Source organism: Oncorhynchus mykiss, chromosome 8, assembly GCF_057628025.1.
Source record: "Oncorhynchus mykiss isolate SJ-2025 chromosome 8, ASM5762802v1, whole genome shotgun sequence".
NCBI lineage: Eukaryota > Metazoa > Chordata > Actinopteri > Salmoniformes > Salmonidae > Oncorhynchus > Oncorhynchus mykiss.
The window spans coordinates 10943484-10959121 of record NC_143029.1 but is presented as its reverse complement, the minus strand read 5'-3'; the positions used below and the strand labels follow the sequence as shown (position 1 = coordinate 10959121).

The 15638-nt window shown below is 44.4% G+C and overlaps 1 protein-coding gene across 6 annotated transcripts; it reads right to left on the bottom strand.

Annotated features, from left to right (window-relative positions):
• Positions 1-1102: 1102 nt before the first annotated feature.
• Positions 1103-14973, bottom strand: LOC149981387 (uncharacterized). 6 transcript variants are annotated; one of them, XM_090242558.1, is made up of 7 exons: positions 14750-14973; positions 9388-9588; positions 9284-9319; positions 7240-7311; positions 5438-5485; positions 1941-2025; positions 1103-1808 (listed from the first exon to the last, which is right to left on the bottom strand). In XM_090242558.1, the coding sequence occupies exons 1-7, from the start codon at positions 14838-14840 to the stop codon at positions 1805-1807; spliced, it is 537 nt and encodes a 178-aa protein (XP_090098684.1). In that variant the 5' UTR covers positions 14841-14973; the 3' UTR covers positions 1103-1804. The 6 variants fall into 6 exon arrangements, with proteins under 6 accessions (XP_090098684.1, XP_090098685.1, XP_090098687.1 ...); XM_090242559.1 differs by having other exon boundaries at positions 9388-9585; positions 14750-14962; XM_090242561.1 differs by lacking the exon at positions 1941-2025 and having other exon boundaries at positions 14750-14967.
• Positions 14974-15638: the final 665 nt, after the last annotated feature.

The window sequence follows — 15638 nt, the reverse complement described above, 5'->3', positions numbered from 1 at the left end:
TATCTACAAGTACCAGAAAACACCCAGATGAAGTGTATAGTAGGAGCTTGGAAGTACTCTTGTAAATGTTCTTGTTCTTCCCTCCAAAGGCAGCAGACAGCACAGCAGGTACAAATACAGAGCGATGATTGGGCTCATGGACTCTTATTCTCGCAATAACATGGCTGAAGTTGTAGTACCGCCAATTAGCCACCAGATGTCAGTCTATACCCATCAATGTAAAATGTCAATATGAGTGAATATAATAATAATAATTTGGGATGTTTATATTTTTCATTTATTTAAGTGTGAAATGGAAAATAGTTTTTTGTTTATTTCAAATCCCCCCGAGACCCTACAGGGAGGGAAGTCAGGGTCACCATTATCCAGCACCACTGGAGAAATTGACATTAAGTGCCTTGCTCAAGGGCACAGACAGATTTTCCCTCGTCAGCTCGGAGATTCGAACAAACAACCTTTCAGTTACTGTCCCAACGCTCTAACCTCAAGGCTACCTGCCGCATATCACATTTTACCAAACACAAATTCAATAATTATGCAACCTAACTTCACAAATAAAACAGTACCTACCTGTGACTGTGAAAACGGCAAGATAAAATAAAATAAAATATCCTAACTCTTTTATTTTGAGAAGATCGACTGTTTAACATTGATTGAATCTTATGAAAATGTGTTATTGTAACATCCATTCACAGTTACTCTTAAGAACTCAAAAATACTTTGGAGCAGGATGCAGCAGGTAGGTTAGGGATGGGCAGCATTGAGGGAGGGGGCCACAGTTGTTCACTACGCTGTGTACCAACATCCAATACAATCTACCTGCAGTGAAGACGCTCCGTTTGCGCATATTTTCTCGTCATAAAGTTAATTCACGAAAATCGCTATTTAGCAAGTTATCTGACTAGCTAACATTAGCCAGATAGCTAGTGTTATGACATGAGAATGAATTTGTAATTCGTGTTTAATGTTTTAGGGACTCCTGAGAAAACCAGCAAACCAGACTGTCGTCTTGTGAAACAGTGGATGTAAAGAATCTAGCTAGTGTTAGAGTTGCGTAAATTTGAATCTGGTATCAGAACAAGTTATAACACTGAGTCACTGATTGTACTCTATGTACTTTTATTAGCTAAGCAATAAATGGCAAATGCAACATTCCTATATACGGGCTCACTGTAATACCACGCAGGGCAGAACAGGGAACTGACAGTATGTAAACAGTTGTTCTTATACTATGATAGACATTGTTTCAACCCGTCTGTTGGCCTATCACAGTAGAGGCAGAGCGTGGTTTAGACTTGCTCAGCCTATCGCAGGCGCTCAGGCGGGTCCCCGCCTCTTGGCGCTTCTTGGAGTCCTCCCTCCGTCGATGTATAGATTCCTACTGTTCTGGTATCACCCCCTAGTTATAACAGTTGCTCAGTTCCTGCTATTGTGTTGTTTAGTATTTTTCCACTGATGCAGTGTCTGCATGTATGAATTACAATTATACACGTCAACAGTGTTTACTACTCCTGCTCCTGGGACATCAATGATAATCAGCTACCAGCCCAAGCTCCAAACCGCCAGGCCACCAGCCCTCCAAGATCCCCCACACAGTTCCCCTGAGACCCCCTCTCCCCCCCAAGTCACCATCCCCCAACGCACCAACAACCGGCAAAATGAACAAAAGAGAAAAAACTTAAAATATTGCCAAAACAAAAGCCATCAAGGACAACAAAAAAACCTAGAGTCCGACTTCTTCCTGTGTTTTTAGGATGCCAGTAGAATCACAGCTACCATGCTGACTGGGATTAACAGGAACAGTCTATCTAAAATGAGAATGAGAGAAAGAGAATGAGTTAACCAATGAGTTCATGAGACATTTCTCTGTCTATCCATGAAGCGAAACCTATTAAAAAGGAATAATGGAATAATATCAACAACAAGGACAACAAAAAAACCTAGAGTCCGACTTCTTCCTGTGTTTGTAGGATGCCAGTAGAATCACAGCTACCATGCTGACTGGGATTAACAGGAACAGTCTATCTAAAATGAGAATGAGAGAAAGAGAATGAGTTAACCAATGAGTTCATGAGACATTTCTCTGTCTATCCATGAAGCGAAACCTATTAAAAAGGAATAATGGAATAATATCAACAACGTAGACAACCTAAAGGGACACTACACTTTCAAATAAAAATCTGTTAGATGTATTCAGGTCTCTAAAGTAGTCTAATGTCAAAATGAAACCACGTCCAACAAAACCGGTTGTATAGATCAAGCTATCCCATGACATTGTTTGTGTAGATCCAGCTATATTCTTCCACCCCAAATGAATAGAAAAATAGGCACCGAATAAAACCAAGACAACAGGAAATTAGACAGGGATGATCTTTTCCAATCATTTGGGTTGGAGGCATATAGCTGGATCTACACAAACAATGGCATGGTACGTGGCTTCATCTTTCAGGAATGCAAACTGCTGAGGGCCCAAAAAGGTGACACTGAAACATGCAAATAAAATCCCTGCTAGGGGGAAATGCAGATTTTAGCTAATTAAACAACAAAGAATAGGATCTACATGATCAGTCTCTGTGAGTAAAATAAAAAGTGGTTCATGTGAACCTGACTCACAGCTAAAACATGTAAAGAAAGCAATCGAATGGTATTTGTTACCTAGACTTTACTGTAAGTAAAAACAATACTCTAATATTGCAGTTAGCCATGATGGCCTTTACAATATAATGCTTGTTACCATGACAACCTTTATAATAGAATGCTTGTTACCATGACAGCCTTTATAATAGAATGCTTGTTACCATGACAGCCTTTACAATAGAATGCTTGTTACCATGACAGCCTTTATAATAGAATGCTTGTTACCATGACAGCCTTTACAATAGAATGCTTGTTACCATGACAGCCTTTATAATATAATGCTTGTTACCATGACAGCCTTTACAATATAATGCTTGTTACCATGACAGCCTTTACAATAGAATGCTTGTTACCATGACAGCCTTTATAATAGAATGCTTGTTACCATGACAGCCTTTATAATAGAATGCTTGTTACCATGACAGCCTTTATAATAGAATGCTTGTTACCATGACAGCCTTTACAATAGAATGCTTGTTACCATGACAGCTTTACAATAGAATGCTTGTTACCATGACAGCCTTTATAATAGAATGCTTGTTACCATGACAGCCTTTACAATAGAATGCTTGTTACCATGACAGCCTTTATAATAGAATGCTTGTTACCATGACAGCCTTTATAATAGAATGCTTGTTACCATGACAGCCTTTATAATAGAATGCTTGTTACCATGACAGCCTTTATAATAGAATGCTTGTTACCATGACAGCCTTTATAATAGAATGCTTGTTACCATGACAGCCTTTATAATAGAATGCTTGTTACCATGACAGCCTTTATAATATAATGCTTGTTACCATGGCAGCATGAATCCAATGGAATGCTTGTTACCATGACAGCCTTTATAATAGAACGCATATGACCACACACATAAATATTGCACTTGGGGAAAAAAACATCTTAAAGTAGAAATAGAATGAAACAAACAGGCAATCTATTGTTGCTCTATTATAGTGGCCACTATAGTAAACATTGATCAAGTGCACAAAGCTGTGTGCAAAAATAACGTTCACAGAGTAAAAAAAAAAATGATAATCCCCCTCATTCACACGTGTTACTGTCAAGTTCAACACAATAAAAGCAATATTTTTGGCCTACACATTAGTACATTGTACACTTTCTGCCTGTGGACATCTGTTCTACAATGTGCCAGCAAAAGTGAGAAAGAGGGAATGTGTGTGGTGTTCCTTTCACCTCTATAGTGGCATCCAGTTTAAGCCAGGCCCAGCTCCAGCTACACTTGATCCCTGAATCTACTTGTTTATCAAGCAACACCTCATTTTCACCTAATTCTCCCATTCTGAAAATGAACCACATACTTTAGAGGGAAACTTTAGTTCGTTAGCTAGTTAACATTTCACACAGATTGCTTACTGGAGGACCCTGGCAACTAACCCGTTGCATTATAACTTGAGGAACGGTGTTGTGCCAAAAAGCTCCCCCTTGCTAGAAGGCAGAAGTAATGTCTGCAGTTTTCGGTTTGGCTATTTGTTTCAAGTGTATTAGTCTATAAATAAATAAATACATCTCTTTGCCAAAATGTGTCATCTCTCCAATGTATTATTTGACTAGTAGTTGTTCTGAAATGTTTGTTGCTTGCCTACATTTTACTCCCTCGTCTATGTTTAATATAACACACATACACGCACAACAACGGCAAGTAATCATATACCAGTTAATACTATTGCGAATTGGTTTGGTTACTAACGTTAGCGCATCAACGTTAGCCGTCTGACTTTATTAGACAGCTAATTTTCGCACCATAAAAACTCAATTATTTGATCAGTTAAGCTAATCAAGCTAGCAAGATACTTAACAATGCTAACAATACTTGTTCCACCACACTTTCTCCCCTCACCTCAAACTTTCCAAATGCCAGGTGTTTTTTTAGGATAGTTCATGAAGTGATCTTCATCACCCCCGTCTCCGTGGTCAGGCTGCTCACCTAACGTTACCTTCATCACCCCCGTCTCCGTGGTCAGGCTGCTCACCTAACGTTACCTTCATCACCCCCGTCTCCGTGGTCAGGCTGCTCACCTAACGTTACCTTCATCACCCCCGTCTCCGTGGTCAGGCTGCTCACCTAACGTTACCTTCATCACCCCCGTCTCCGTGGTCAGGCTGCTCACCTAACGTTACCTTCATCACCCCCGTCTCCGTGGTCAGGCTGCTCACCTAACGTTACCTTCATCACCCCCGTCTCCGTGGTCAGGCTGCTCACCTAACGTTACCTATTCGTTATCGTTTAGGGGACGCGCTGCTTTAACTAGTAAATTGGTTGTCTCTTCTCTCTTCAGTCGAGGTGCTGCGCTGCATTCTGTTGTTATGTCAACAATTGGTTGAGCCTTGGATACAGCCAGTATTGATCCAAACGCACATCACTCATCCTCTTACAGTCAGTATTGCTCCAAACGTGCATCACTCGTCCTCTTACAGTCAGTATTGCTCCAAACGTGCATCACTCAACCTCTTACAGCCAGTATTGATCCAAAGCCCCCCTCCCTCCCAACCTTTTCTCATCGGATCTACACGAATCACGTAGGTCCACCTATTTTGGATTCAAAACGGCGAATTTCACCTAAAGGTGACAAGTTTGCATCCCTGAGTTTTACATTACTTTAGTTTCAAGCTCTGAGAACATCTGACAAAACTTTCATTTATGAGTGAAATGTCCCATTAAGCGCTTCCATGGTCTTTGAATCGCCATTCATTTCTCTAGGAGGCACACGGCATCTACTGCACAAAAATGTCCAACAACAAACGCAAGTGTGTCTGGCTGTTTTGCCAAAAAACGTACCTCTTGGGCTGGCAGTGGGTGTCCCGTTCTGGGTAGTGTTCTGCTGTCCTGTGAAAGTCAGTGTTACAGTGAAATCAATTGTAATGTAACAAATTCAACTCAGATGTTATATTTTGTCTGTAGAACTAAAAGAGGAAAAGCAAGTGTAGTTCGAGCCCTGAATGCTGATTGGCTGACAGCCGTGGTATATCAGACCGTACACCACGGGTATGTATTTTTACTGCTCTAATTACAACAGTAACAACAGTTTAGAATAGCAATACGGCACCTCGGGTTTTTTGTGATATATGGCCAATATACCACACTTAAGGGCTGTGTCCAGGCACTCTGTGTTGCGTCGTGCATAAGAACAGCCTTTACGTGTGGTATACTGGCCATATACCACACCCCCTTCAGGCCTTATTGCTTAATTCTCATACAAGTAAACAAAACCATGGTGTCATAACCTGAAAGCAGGGCTCATTCACAGAGTGAGTGCTGCTTTAACGTAATTGGGTTCATTTTTATCTTAAAGGCTAAACTGATTATAGATCAGCACTCTTACTCTCAGGTACTTTGTGAATACGTGTCCATATTCAAAATCTGGTCAAATCAACTAGGTGGTATTTTTAGTGCAGACCTTGTTTAGATGTAAAAATGTAGTAAAAAGTACCCCCAACCCACTACGTCTCATTATTCTCAAATTAGGATAAACATTAAATAGATTTCATACTACCAATAGTTTTCATACTACCAATAGTTTTCATACTACCAATAGTTTTCATACTACCAATAGATTTCATACTACCAATAGTTTTCATACTACCAATAGTTTTCATACTACCAATAGTTTTCATACTACCAATAGATTTCATACTACCAATAGATTTCATACTACCAATAGATTTCATACTACCAATAGATTTCATACTACCAATAGTTTTCATACTACCAATAGTTTTCATACTACCAATAGTTTTCATACTACCAATAGTTTTCATACTACCAATAGATTTCACACTACCAATAGTTTTCATACTACCAATAGTTTTCATACTACCAATAGATTTCATACTACCAATAGTTTTCATACTACCAATAGATTTCATACTACCAATAGATTTCATACTACCAATAGTTTTCATACTACCAATAGTTTTCATACTACCAATAGTTTTCATACTACCAATAGTTTTCATAATACCAATAGTTTTCATACTACCAATAGATTTCATACTACCAATAGTTTTCATACTACCAATAGTTGTCATGCTACCAATAGATTTCATACTACCAATAGTTTTCATACTACCAATAGTTTTCATGCTACCAATAGTTTTCATACTACCAATAGTTTTCATACTACCAATAGATTTCATACTACCAATAGTTTTCATACTACCAATATATTTCCAAGCATTAGAATTAATAAGCATTTCTAATGATTTAGAGAACATTTATAAGCATTAATTCTCATTTGTAACCTACTAATTTACTTCACTAAAATGACTAGCTATCTTACTATCTTCAGAATAACTCAGCATGCAGGAGGGCATGTATTAGAATGACTCTCACCCATCTAGCTTTGGGCATTTGTTCTGGGGAGAAGCAGCACATAGACATGTGGGGAGGAACATAGATACTGCACTCCCACTGTGGAGAGAAAGGGGGGGGGGGGGGTTCTATTGGGTCTGTCCTCCATTACTGTTTTACCTGTGATAAGCATTTATACATGTGTATTTATCAAAGTTATATTAAACCAGTTAGGTTATGACAAATGGACACATAAAAGATAGCTAATAATGTTTGAAAGAGGTTTGTACCAGGTGTGTCTGTGCCAGGTGTGTCTGTGCCAGGTGTCATGTTGGCAGAAATCTCTCCATCACAGTCAAGGCCTGACAGAGAAAAATAAAGGTTCTGTGGTGTTTTGTGTCATACTTATGCCATACTGTTGGAGATAGCAATGAGGAGATGGACAGGGGGGAAAGAGGAGATGGACAGGGGAGAAAGAGGAGATGGGACAGGGGAGAAAGAGGAGATGGACAGGGGGGAAAGAGGAGATGGACAGGGGAGAAATAGGAGATGGACAGGGGGGAAAGAGGAGATGGACAGGGGGGAAAGAGGAGATGGACAGGGGGGAGAGAGGAGATGGACAGGGGAGAAAGAGGAGATGGACAGGGGGGAAAGAGGAGATGGACAGGGGAGAAAGAGGAGATGGACAGGGGGGAAAGAGGAGATGGACAGGGGAGAAAGAGGAGATGGACAGGGGGGAAAGAGGAGATGGACAGGGGGGAAAGAGGAGATGGACAGGGGAGAAAGAGGAGATGGACAGGGGAGAAAGAGGAGATGGACAGGGGAGAAAGAGGAGATGGACAGGGGAGAAAGAGGAGATGGACAGGGGAGAAAGAGGAGATGGACAGGGGGGAAAGAGGAGATGGACAGGGGGGAAAGAGGAGATGGACAGGGGAGAAAGAGGAGATGGACAGGGGAGAAAGGGGAGATGGACAGGGGGGAAAGAGGAGATGGACAGGGGAGAAAGAGGAGATGGACAGGGGGGAAAGAGGAGATGGACAGGGGGGAAAGAGGAGATGGACAGGGGGGAAAGAGGAGATGGACAGGGGAGAAAGAGGAGATGGACAGGGGGGAAAGAGGAGATGGACAGGGGAGAAATAGGAGATGGACAGGGGGGAAAGAGGAGATGGACAGGGGGGAAAGAGGAGATGGACAGGGGGGAGAGAGGAGATGGACAGGGGAGAAAGAGGAGATGGACAGGGGGGAAAGAGGAGATGGACAGGGGAGAAAGAGGAGATGGACAGGGGGGAAAGAGGAGATGGACAGGGGAGAAAGAGGAGATGGACAGGGGGGAAAGAGGAGATGGACAGGGGGGAAAGAGGAGATGGACAGGGGAGAAAGAGGAGATGGACAGGGGAGAAAGAGGAGATGGACAGGGGAGAAAGAGGAGATGGACAGGGGAGAAAGAGGAGATGGACAGGGGAGAAAGAGGAGATGGACAGGGGGGAAAGAGGAGATGGACAGGGGGGAAAGAGGAGATGGACAGGGGAGAAAGAGGAGATGGACAGGGGATAAAGGGGAGATGGACAGGGGGGAAAGAGGAGATGGACAGGGGAGAAAGAGGAGATGGACAGGGGGGAAAGAGGAGATGGACAGGGGGGAAAGAGGAGATGGACAGGGGGGAAAGAGGAGATGGACAGGGGGGAAAGAGGAGATGGACAGGGGAGAAAGAGGAGATGGACAGGGGAGAAAGGGGAGATGGACAGGGGGAAAGAGGAGATGGACAGGGGAGAAAGAGGAGATGGACAGGGGAGAAAGAGGAGATGGACAGGGGAGAAAGGGGAGATGGACAGGGGGGAAAGAGGAGATGGACAGGGGAGAAAGAGGAGATGGACAGGGGGGAAAGAGGAGATGGACAGGGGGGGAAGAGGAGATGGACAGGGGGGAAAGAGGAGATGGACAGGGGGGAAAGAGGAGATGGACAGGGGGGAAAGAGGAGATGGACAGGGGAGAAAGGGGAGATGGACAGGGGGAAAGAGGAGATGGACAGGGGAGAAAGAGGAGATGGACAGGGGGGAAAGAGGAGATGGACAGGGGGGAAAGAGGAGATGGACAGGGGGGAAAGAAGAGATGGACAGGGGAGAAAGACAAAGGAGAGTATAAATACTCCTGAAGAAAAAGACAAAGGGAAGTAGGGAGAAATAAAATGTACCTGATGAAGTGATGATGCATAGGAAGACATTGAGCGTTGTAATAAAATGAATAATTGAACTTAGGCATAGATTTGCCTTTTCAGAACTGTCTAGTCAGTGTAAGTAGTCTATTATGTTGAGGAGCCTACTATATTTTACTCACTGGATTGATTGCTGGCACATTCACCATCGTTGTTCCCTGAAACAAAAAAATAGATTTGAATTAATATTTTCTCACACAACACACAGACTAATTAGAGTCCTCACCATAATGTGTGCTGTCACATCTCAATGTTGTTTTCTCGTCCCACTTCAACCACGAATGGTCGTCTTTAATGTAAACACAGCAGCCCTCCAAGCTTTTCAATCCTGTCCCGCACACAGGGTCATTACTTCCTCTTGGCTCAAAACAAGACACCATTTCACCTCCTCTATTGGAAACCCTGGTTGTCCTGTATCTGCAAGCTGCTGTAAGAGAGAGACAGAGAGACACAGACAATTGACCATTGTGTCAGTTTGAGACAGGTATGTACGATGATTGAGTCTTTCTGAATAGGAGCTGATCGTGGACTTCAGGAGGAAGAGTGGAGAGCACGCCTCATCCACATCAAAGGGGCTGTCGTGGAGCGCGTCGAGAGCTTCACGTTCCTTGGTGTCGACATTTCTAAGGACTTAACAATGTCCATACACACACCCGCACGACAACACCTCTTCCCCCTCAGAAGACTGAAAAGATTTGGCATGGGCCCTCAGATCCTCAAGACATTCTACAGTTGCACCATCGAGAGCATTTTGACTGGCTGCACCACTGCTTGGTATGGTAAACGCACCGCCCTTGACCACAAAGCACTACAGAGGAAAGCCCGAAAAATTGCCAAAGACTGGCAGCTCCTTGCAGACTGGCAGCTCCTTGCCAGCCTGGACAGGCGGGAGACTCCGGCAGCGCTGGACAGGCGGGAGACTCCGGCAGCGCTAGACAGGCGGGAGACTCCGGCAGCGCAGGCCCGGCGGGAGACTCCGGCAGCGCTGGAGTCTCCCGCCTGTCCAGCGCTGCCGGAGTCTCCCGCCTGTCCAGCGCTGCCGGAGTCTCCCGCCTGTCCAGGCTGGCAAGGAGCTGCCAGTCTGCAAGGAGCTGCCAGTCTCCCGCCTGTCCAGCGCTGCCGGGGTCTCCCGCCTGTCCAGCGCTGCCGGAGTCTCCCGCCTGTCCAGCGCTGCCGGAGTCTCCCGCCTGTCCAGCGCTGCCGGAGTCTCCCGCCTGTCCAGCGCTGCCGGAGTCTCCCGCCTGTCCAGGCTGGCAAGGAGCTGCCAGTCTGCAAGGAGCTGCCAGTCTCCCGCCTGTCCAGCGCTGCCGGGGTCTCCCGCCTGTCCAGCGCTGCCGGAGTCTCCCGCCTGTCCAGCGCTGCCGGAGTCTCCCGCCTGTCCAGCGCTGCCGGAGTCTCCCGCCTGTTCAGCGCTGCCGGAGTCTCCCGCCTGTTTAGCGCTGCCAGAGCTGCCAGTCTGCAAGGAGCTGCCAGTCTGCAAGGAGCCAAGGAGCTGCCAGTCTGCAAGGAGCTGCCAGTCTGCAAGGAGCAGCCAGAGCTGCCAGTCTGCATGGAGCAGCCAGAGCAACCAGAGCCGCCAGTCAGCCAGGATCCGCCAGAGCCGCCAGTCAGCCAGGATCCGCCATTCAGCCAGGATCTTCCAGATCCGCCAGTCAGCCAGGATCCGCCAGTCAGCCAGGATCTTCCAGATCCGCCAGGATCCGCCATTCAGCCAGGATCCGCCAGAGCCGCCAGTCAGCCAGGATCCGCCATTCAGCCAGGATCTTCCAGATCCGCCAGTCAGCCAGGATCCGCCAGTCAGCCAGGATCTTCCAGATCCGCCAGGATCCGCCATTCAGCCAGGATCCACCAGGATCTGCCATTCAGCCAGGATCCGCCAGTCAGCCAGGATCTGCCAGAGCCTACTACCTGCCTGAGCTTCCCCTCAGTCCCGAGCTTCCCTTCAGTCCCGAGCTTCCCCTCAGTCCCGAGCTACCCCTCAGTCCCGAGCTACCCCTCAGTCCCGAGCTTCCCTTCAGTCCCGAGCTTCCCCTCAGTCCCGAGCTACCCCTCAGTCCCGAGCTTCCCCTCAGTCCCGAGCTGTCCCTCAGTCCCGAGCTTCCCCTCAGTCCCGAGGTTCCCCTCAGTCCCGAGCTTCCCCTCAGTCCCGAGCTTCCCCTCAGTCCCGAGCTTCCCCTCAGTCCCGAGCTGCCTCAGTCCAGTGGGGCACTTGGTTAGGGTTACTAAGCCAAGGTTGGTGGCGAGGGTTGCCAATCTAAGGACACGATGCATGCGGACTAAGACTTTGTTGGAGTGGGGTCCACGTCCCGCGCCGGAGCCGCCACCGTGGACAGACGCCCACCCGGACCCTCCCCTATGGGTTTAGGTGTGCGGCCGGGAGTCCGCACATTGGGGGGGGGGGGGGGGGTTCTGTCACGCCCTGGTCTTAGTATTTTGTGTTTTCTTTATTATTTTGGTCAGGCCAGGGTGTGACATGGGTTAATTACAGTGCCTTGCGAAAGTATTCGGCCCCCTTGAACTTTGCGACCTTTTGCCACATTTCAGGCTTCAAACATAAAGATATAAAACTGTATTTTTTTGTGAAGAATCAACAACAAGTGGGACACAATCATGAAGTGGAACGACATTTATTGGATATTTCAAACTTTTTTAACAAATCAAAAACTGAAAAATTGGGCGTGCAAAATTATTCAGCCCCTTTACTTTCAGTGCAGCAAACTCTCTCCAGAAGTTCAGTGAGGATCTCTGAATGATCCAATGTTGACCTAAATGACTAATGATGATAAATACAATCCACCTGTGTGTAATCAAGTCTCCGTATAAAAGCACCTGCACTGTGATAGTCTCAGAGGTCCGTTAAAAGCGCAGAGAGCATCATGAAGAACAAGGAACACACCAGGAAGGTCCGAGATACTGTTGTGAAGAAGTTTAAAGCCGGATTTGGATACAAAAATATTTCCCAAGCTTTAAACATCCCAAGGAGCACTGTGCAAGCGATAATATTGAAATGGAAGGAGTATCAGACCACTGCAAATCTACCAAGACCTGGCCGTCCCTCTAAACTTTCAGCTCATACAAGGAGAAGACTGATCAGAGATGCAGCCAAGAGGCCCATGATCACTCTGGATGAACTGCAGAGATCTACAGCTGAGGTGGGAGACTCTGTCCATAGGACAACAATCAGTTGTATATTGCACAAATCTGGCCTTTATGGAAGAGTGGCAAGAAGAAAGCTATTTCTTAAAGATATCCATAAAAAGTGTCGTTTAAAGTTTGCCACAAGCCACCTGGGAGACACACCAAACATGTGGAAGAAGGTGCTCTGGTCAGATGAAACCAAAATGGAACTTTTTGGCAACAATGCAAAACGTTATGTTTGGCGTAAAAGCAACACAGCTGAACACACCATCCCCACTGTCAAACATGGTGGTGGCAGCATCATGGTTTGGGCCTGCTTTTCTTCAGCAGGGACAGGGAAGATGGTTAAAATTGATGGGAAGATGGATGGAGCCAAATACAGGACCATTCTGGAAGAAAACCTGATGGAGTCTGCAAAAGACCTGAGACTGGGATGGAGATTTGTCTTCCAACAAGACAATGATCCAAAACATAAAGAAAAATCTACAATGGAATGGTTCAAAAATAAACATATCCAGGTGTTAGAATAGCCAAGTCAAAGTCCAGACCTGAATCAAATCGAGAATCTGTGGAAAGAATTGAAAACTGCTGTTCACAAATGCTCTCCATCCAACCTCACTGAGCTCGAGCTGTTTTGCAAGGAGGAATGGGAAAACATTTCAGTCTCTCGATGTGCAAAACTGATAGAGACATACCCCAAGCGACGTACAGCTGTAATCGCAGCAAAAGGTGGCGCTACAAAGTATTAACTTAAGGGGGCTGAATAATTTTGCACATCCAATTTTTCAGTTTTTGATTTGTTAAAAAAGTTTGAAATATCCAATAAATGTCGTTCCACTTCATGATTGTGTCCCACTTGTTGTTGATTCTTCACAAAAAAATACAGTTTTATATCTTTATGTTTGAAGCCTGAAATGTGGCAAAAGTTCGCAAAGTTCAAGGGGGCCGAATACTTTCGCAAGGCACTGTATGTGGTGTGTTTTGTAGGTTATGGGATTGTGGTATAGTGGGGTTGTCTAGAAAAGTCTATGGTTACCTGAAGTGGTTCTCAATCAGAGGCAGGTGTTTATCGTTGTCGCTGATTGGGAACCATATTTAGGCAGCCATATTCTTTGAGTGTTTCGTGTGTGATTGTTCCTGTCTCTGTGTTTGTTTGCACCAGATAGGCTGTTTAGGTTTTCGCGTTACGTTTATTGTTTGTATTGTTCGTGTGTATCTTTTTATTAAACATTAATCGAAATAACCACGCTGCATTTTGGTCCTCCTCTCCTTCGACGAAAGAAAACCTTAACAGGTGAGCTGAGCCGAACGAGCCGGTTCACTGAAAAGAGCCGGAATACAAATCACTACAACTCAGTAATCTTTCTAGAATATTGTTCCAAAATTTCCTCAGGTCACTGCCACTCTTCCTCAGGTCACTGCCACTCTTCCTCAGGTCACTGCCACTCTTGATGCTGGATGTTTTCCCTAATGCCAAATTTACAGGCAGTTTTCGCTGCCGTGATGCGCTCACATCCCAATTACCAATATCATGCTTAATCATGATCTCTTCAGTTAGCATGAGAACTTTATCAAAGACTCCACCTGAGTTATCTCTGAACGTAGAAAAGCTGCTTTTGAGGATTTCAATTAAACCAGTACTGTACGTCACAGATAATGTAGAGCTTTGTAATGCCTTCGCAGCAAAATCACTAGTGTCAAACAATTTACTAAACCAGACTAACATAAATAAGGACGTCTTGTTCTGGACTTGTGGTAAGAGGGCATCGGGTTCTATTTTGGTGTGCCCACAAGCCTCAACTCTGCAAGAACCTCTAAAATGACATCTAGCAGTGTCGCTCCCCTCAGTAACCACAACCACAACGGTTCCTTGATTTTAACTGCCGTTTTTATTCTATAGTTTTAGTCAGAATCATCACCTTCCGTGAGCACTACAAAGTAAATGAAAATACAGTTAAGCCACTCTTTCAACTTTCATGTCTTATGAGTGACTTATTAGCTTGTTATAACTCTGAAGTGCTTGCATACATAGAAACAGTTTAGCCGGAGATAACAGTATCTATTTATTTGTTACATTAAAATAAAATACCCATAGAAAATACTCACATGCGTTCTTTTAAAAATGTAATCAAATAAAACAATTTATATTGAATCATTTCAGGGGCATTTTTGGGGTATCCGTGGTTATGCCGCAGATGTATCATGCCATGTACGGTCTAGAACAGTGTATTGCATTGGGGACTATGGAGGGGGTGGAGAACGAAGTGCTGCTCGGTATGCAAGACACAAGTCTGTTAGTTTGCTATGTTTTACTCGCCTCTAGTTGACTAAATAAACACAATTCTTATTAAAGCGAGCACACGCGTCGGGGTCGGGACCGACGTGACATTCCTTACTCTTACTCTGTGACATTCCTGTAAAGAGATCAAGGAAGGACATAAATATCTTACCGTCATGGTTGCCCAAAACACACGTGGCTACATAATACAATATGTAGATTATGAATATTAAAGGCTTCTTGACATCCATATGTACAAACATACTAAGCAACTAGAGAAACAGTGCACAAGCCTGTCCGCGTCTATCACTGAGTACAGGCTGAACTTTTGGTGCGCACTACAGCCTCTTTTGGAAAAAACCCTCAGCGGATGCTGCTACAGTATGAGGAAGCTCCTGTTAAAACGTCAGAGGTGTTTCACAAGAGGTGTCGCGTGGTGAAAGCGGTGAGAAACAAGGAGGGCAAGACCCATGTACTCGACCTTGACAAATAATGGTGCAGTTTAGTTATGAATGTCTTTGAGATCATTTTTCAGTTTTCAATTCCACTATTTGAATGATGCAGTGTCTGCATGTATGTATTACAATCATATACTTCAACAGTGTTTACCACTCCTGCTCCTGGGACATCAATGATTACACATTGTAACTATGTAATAAACTAGAAACATGATTTAACAAGTTAAAGGCTGATTTGTCATTCATATATACAGAAATATATATATTTTTTAAAAACAATACACTACACTTCCTATGCATCATGTAAATACTCTAAAACCGGATCATCTCAATATCTAATTTACTTCATCTGTATTGATCTGATAAACACAGGACAGGTGTAGTATTTCAAAGGGGAGACTTAATCTCAACCAGTAGAGAATGTGAAACGCTTTATTGAAAGAAGTTAATTATCCAAGTGTTATAAAGGCATGCATTATAAATATTAGAAATACAAGTTCAGTCTGTTATTCAATGCACATCTGGTGTGCATTAAAAAAAACACAGAAGAAGAAAAAGGAGGTGGAGAGAGAGGTGTAAAAGACAGAAAGGGAAAGAGGTAAG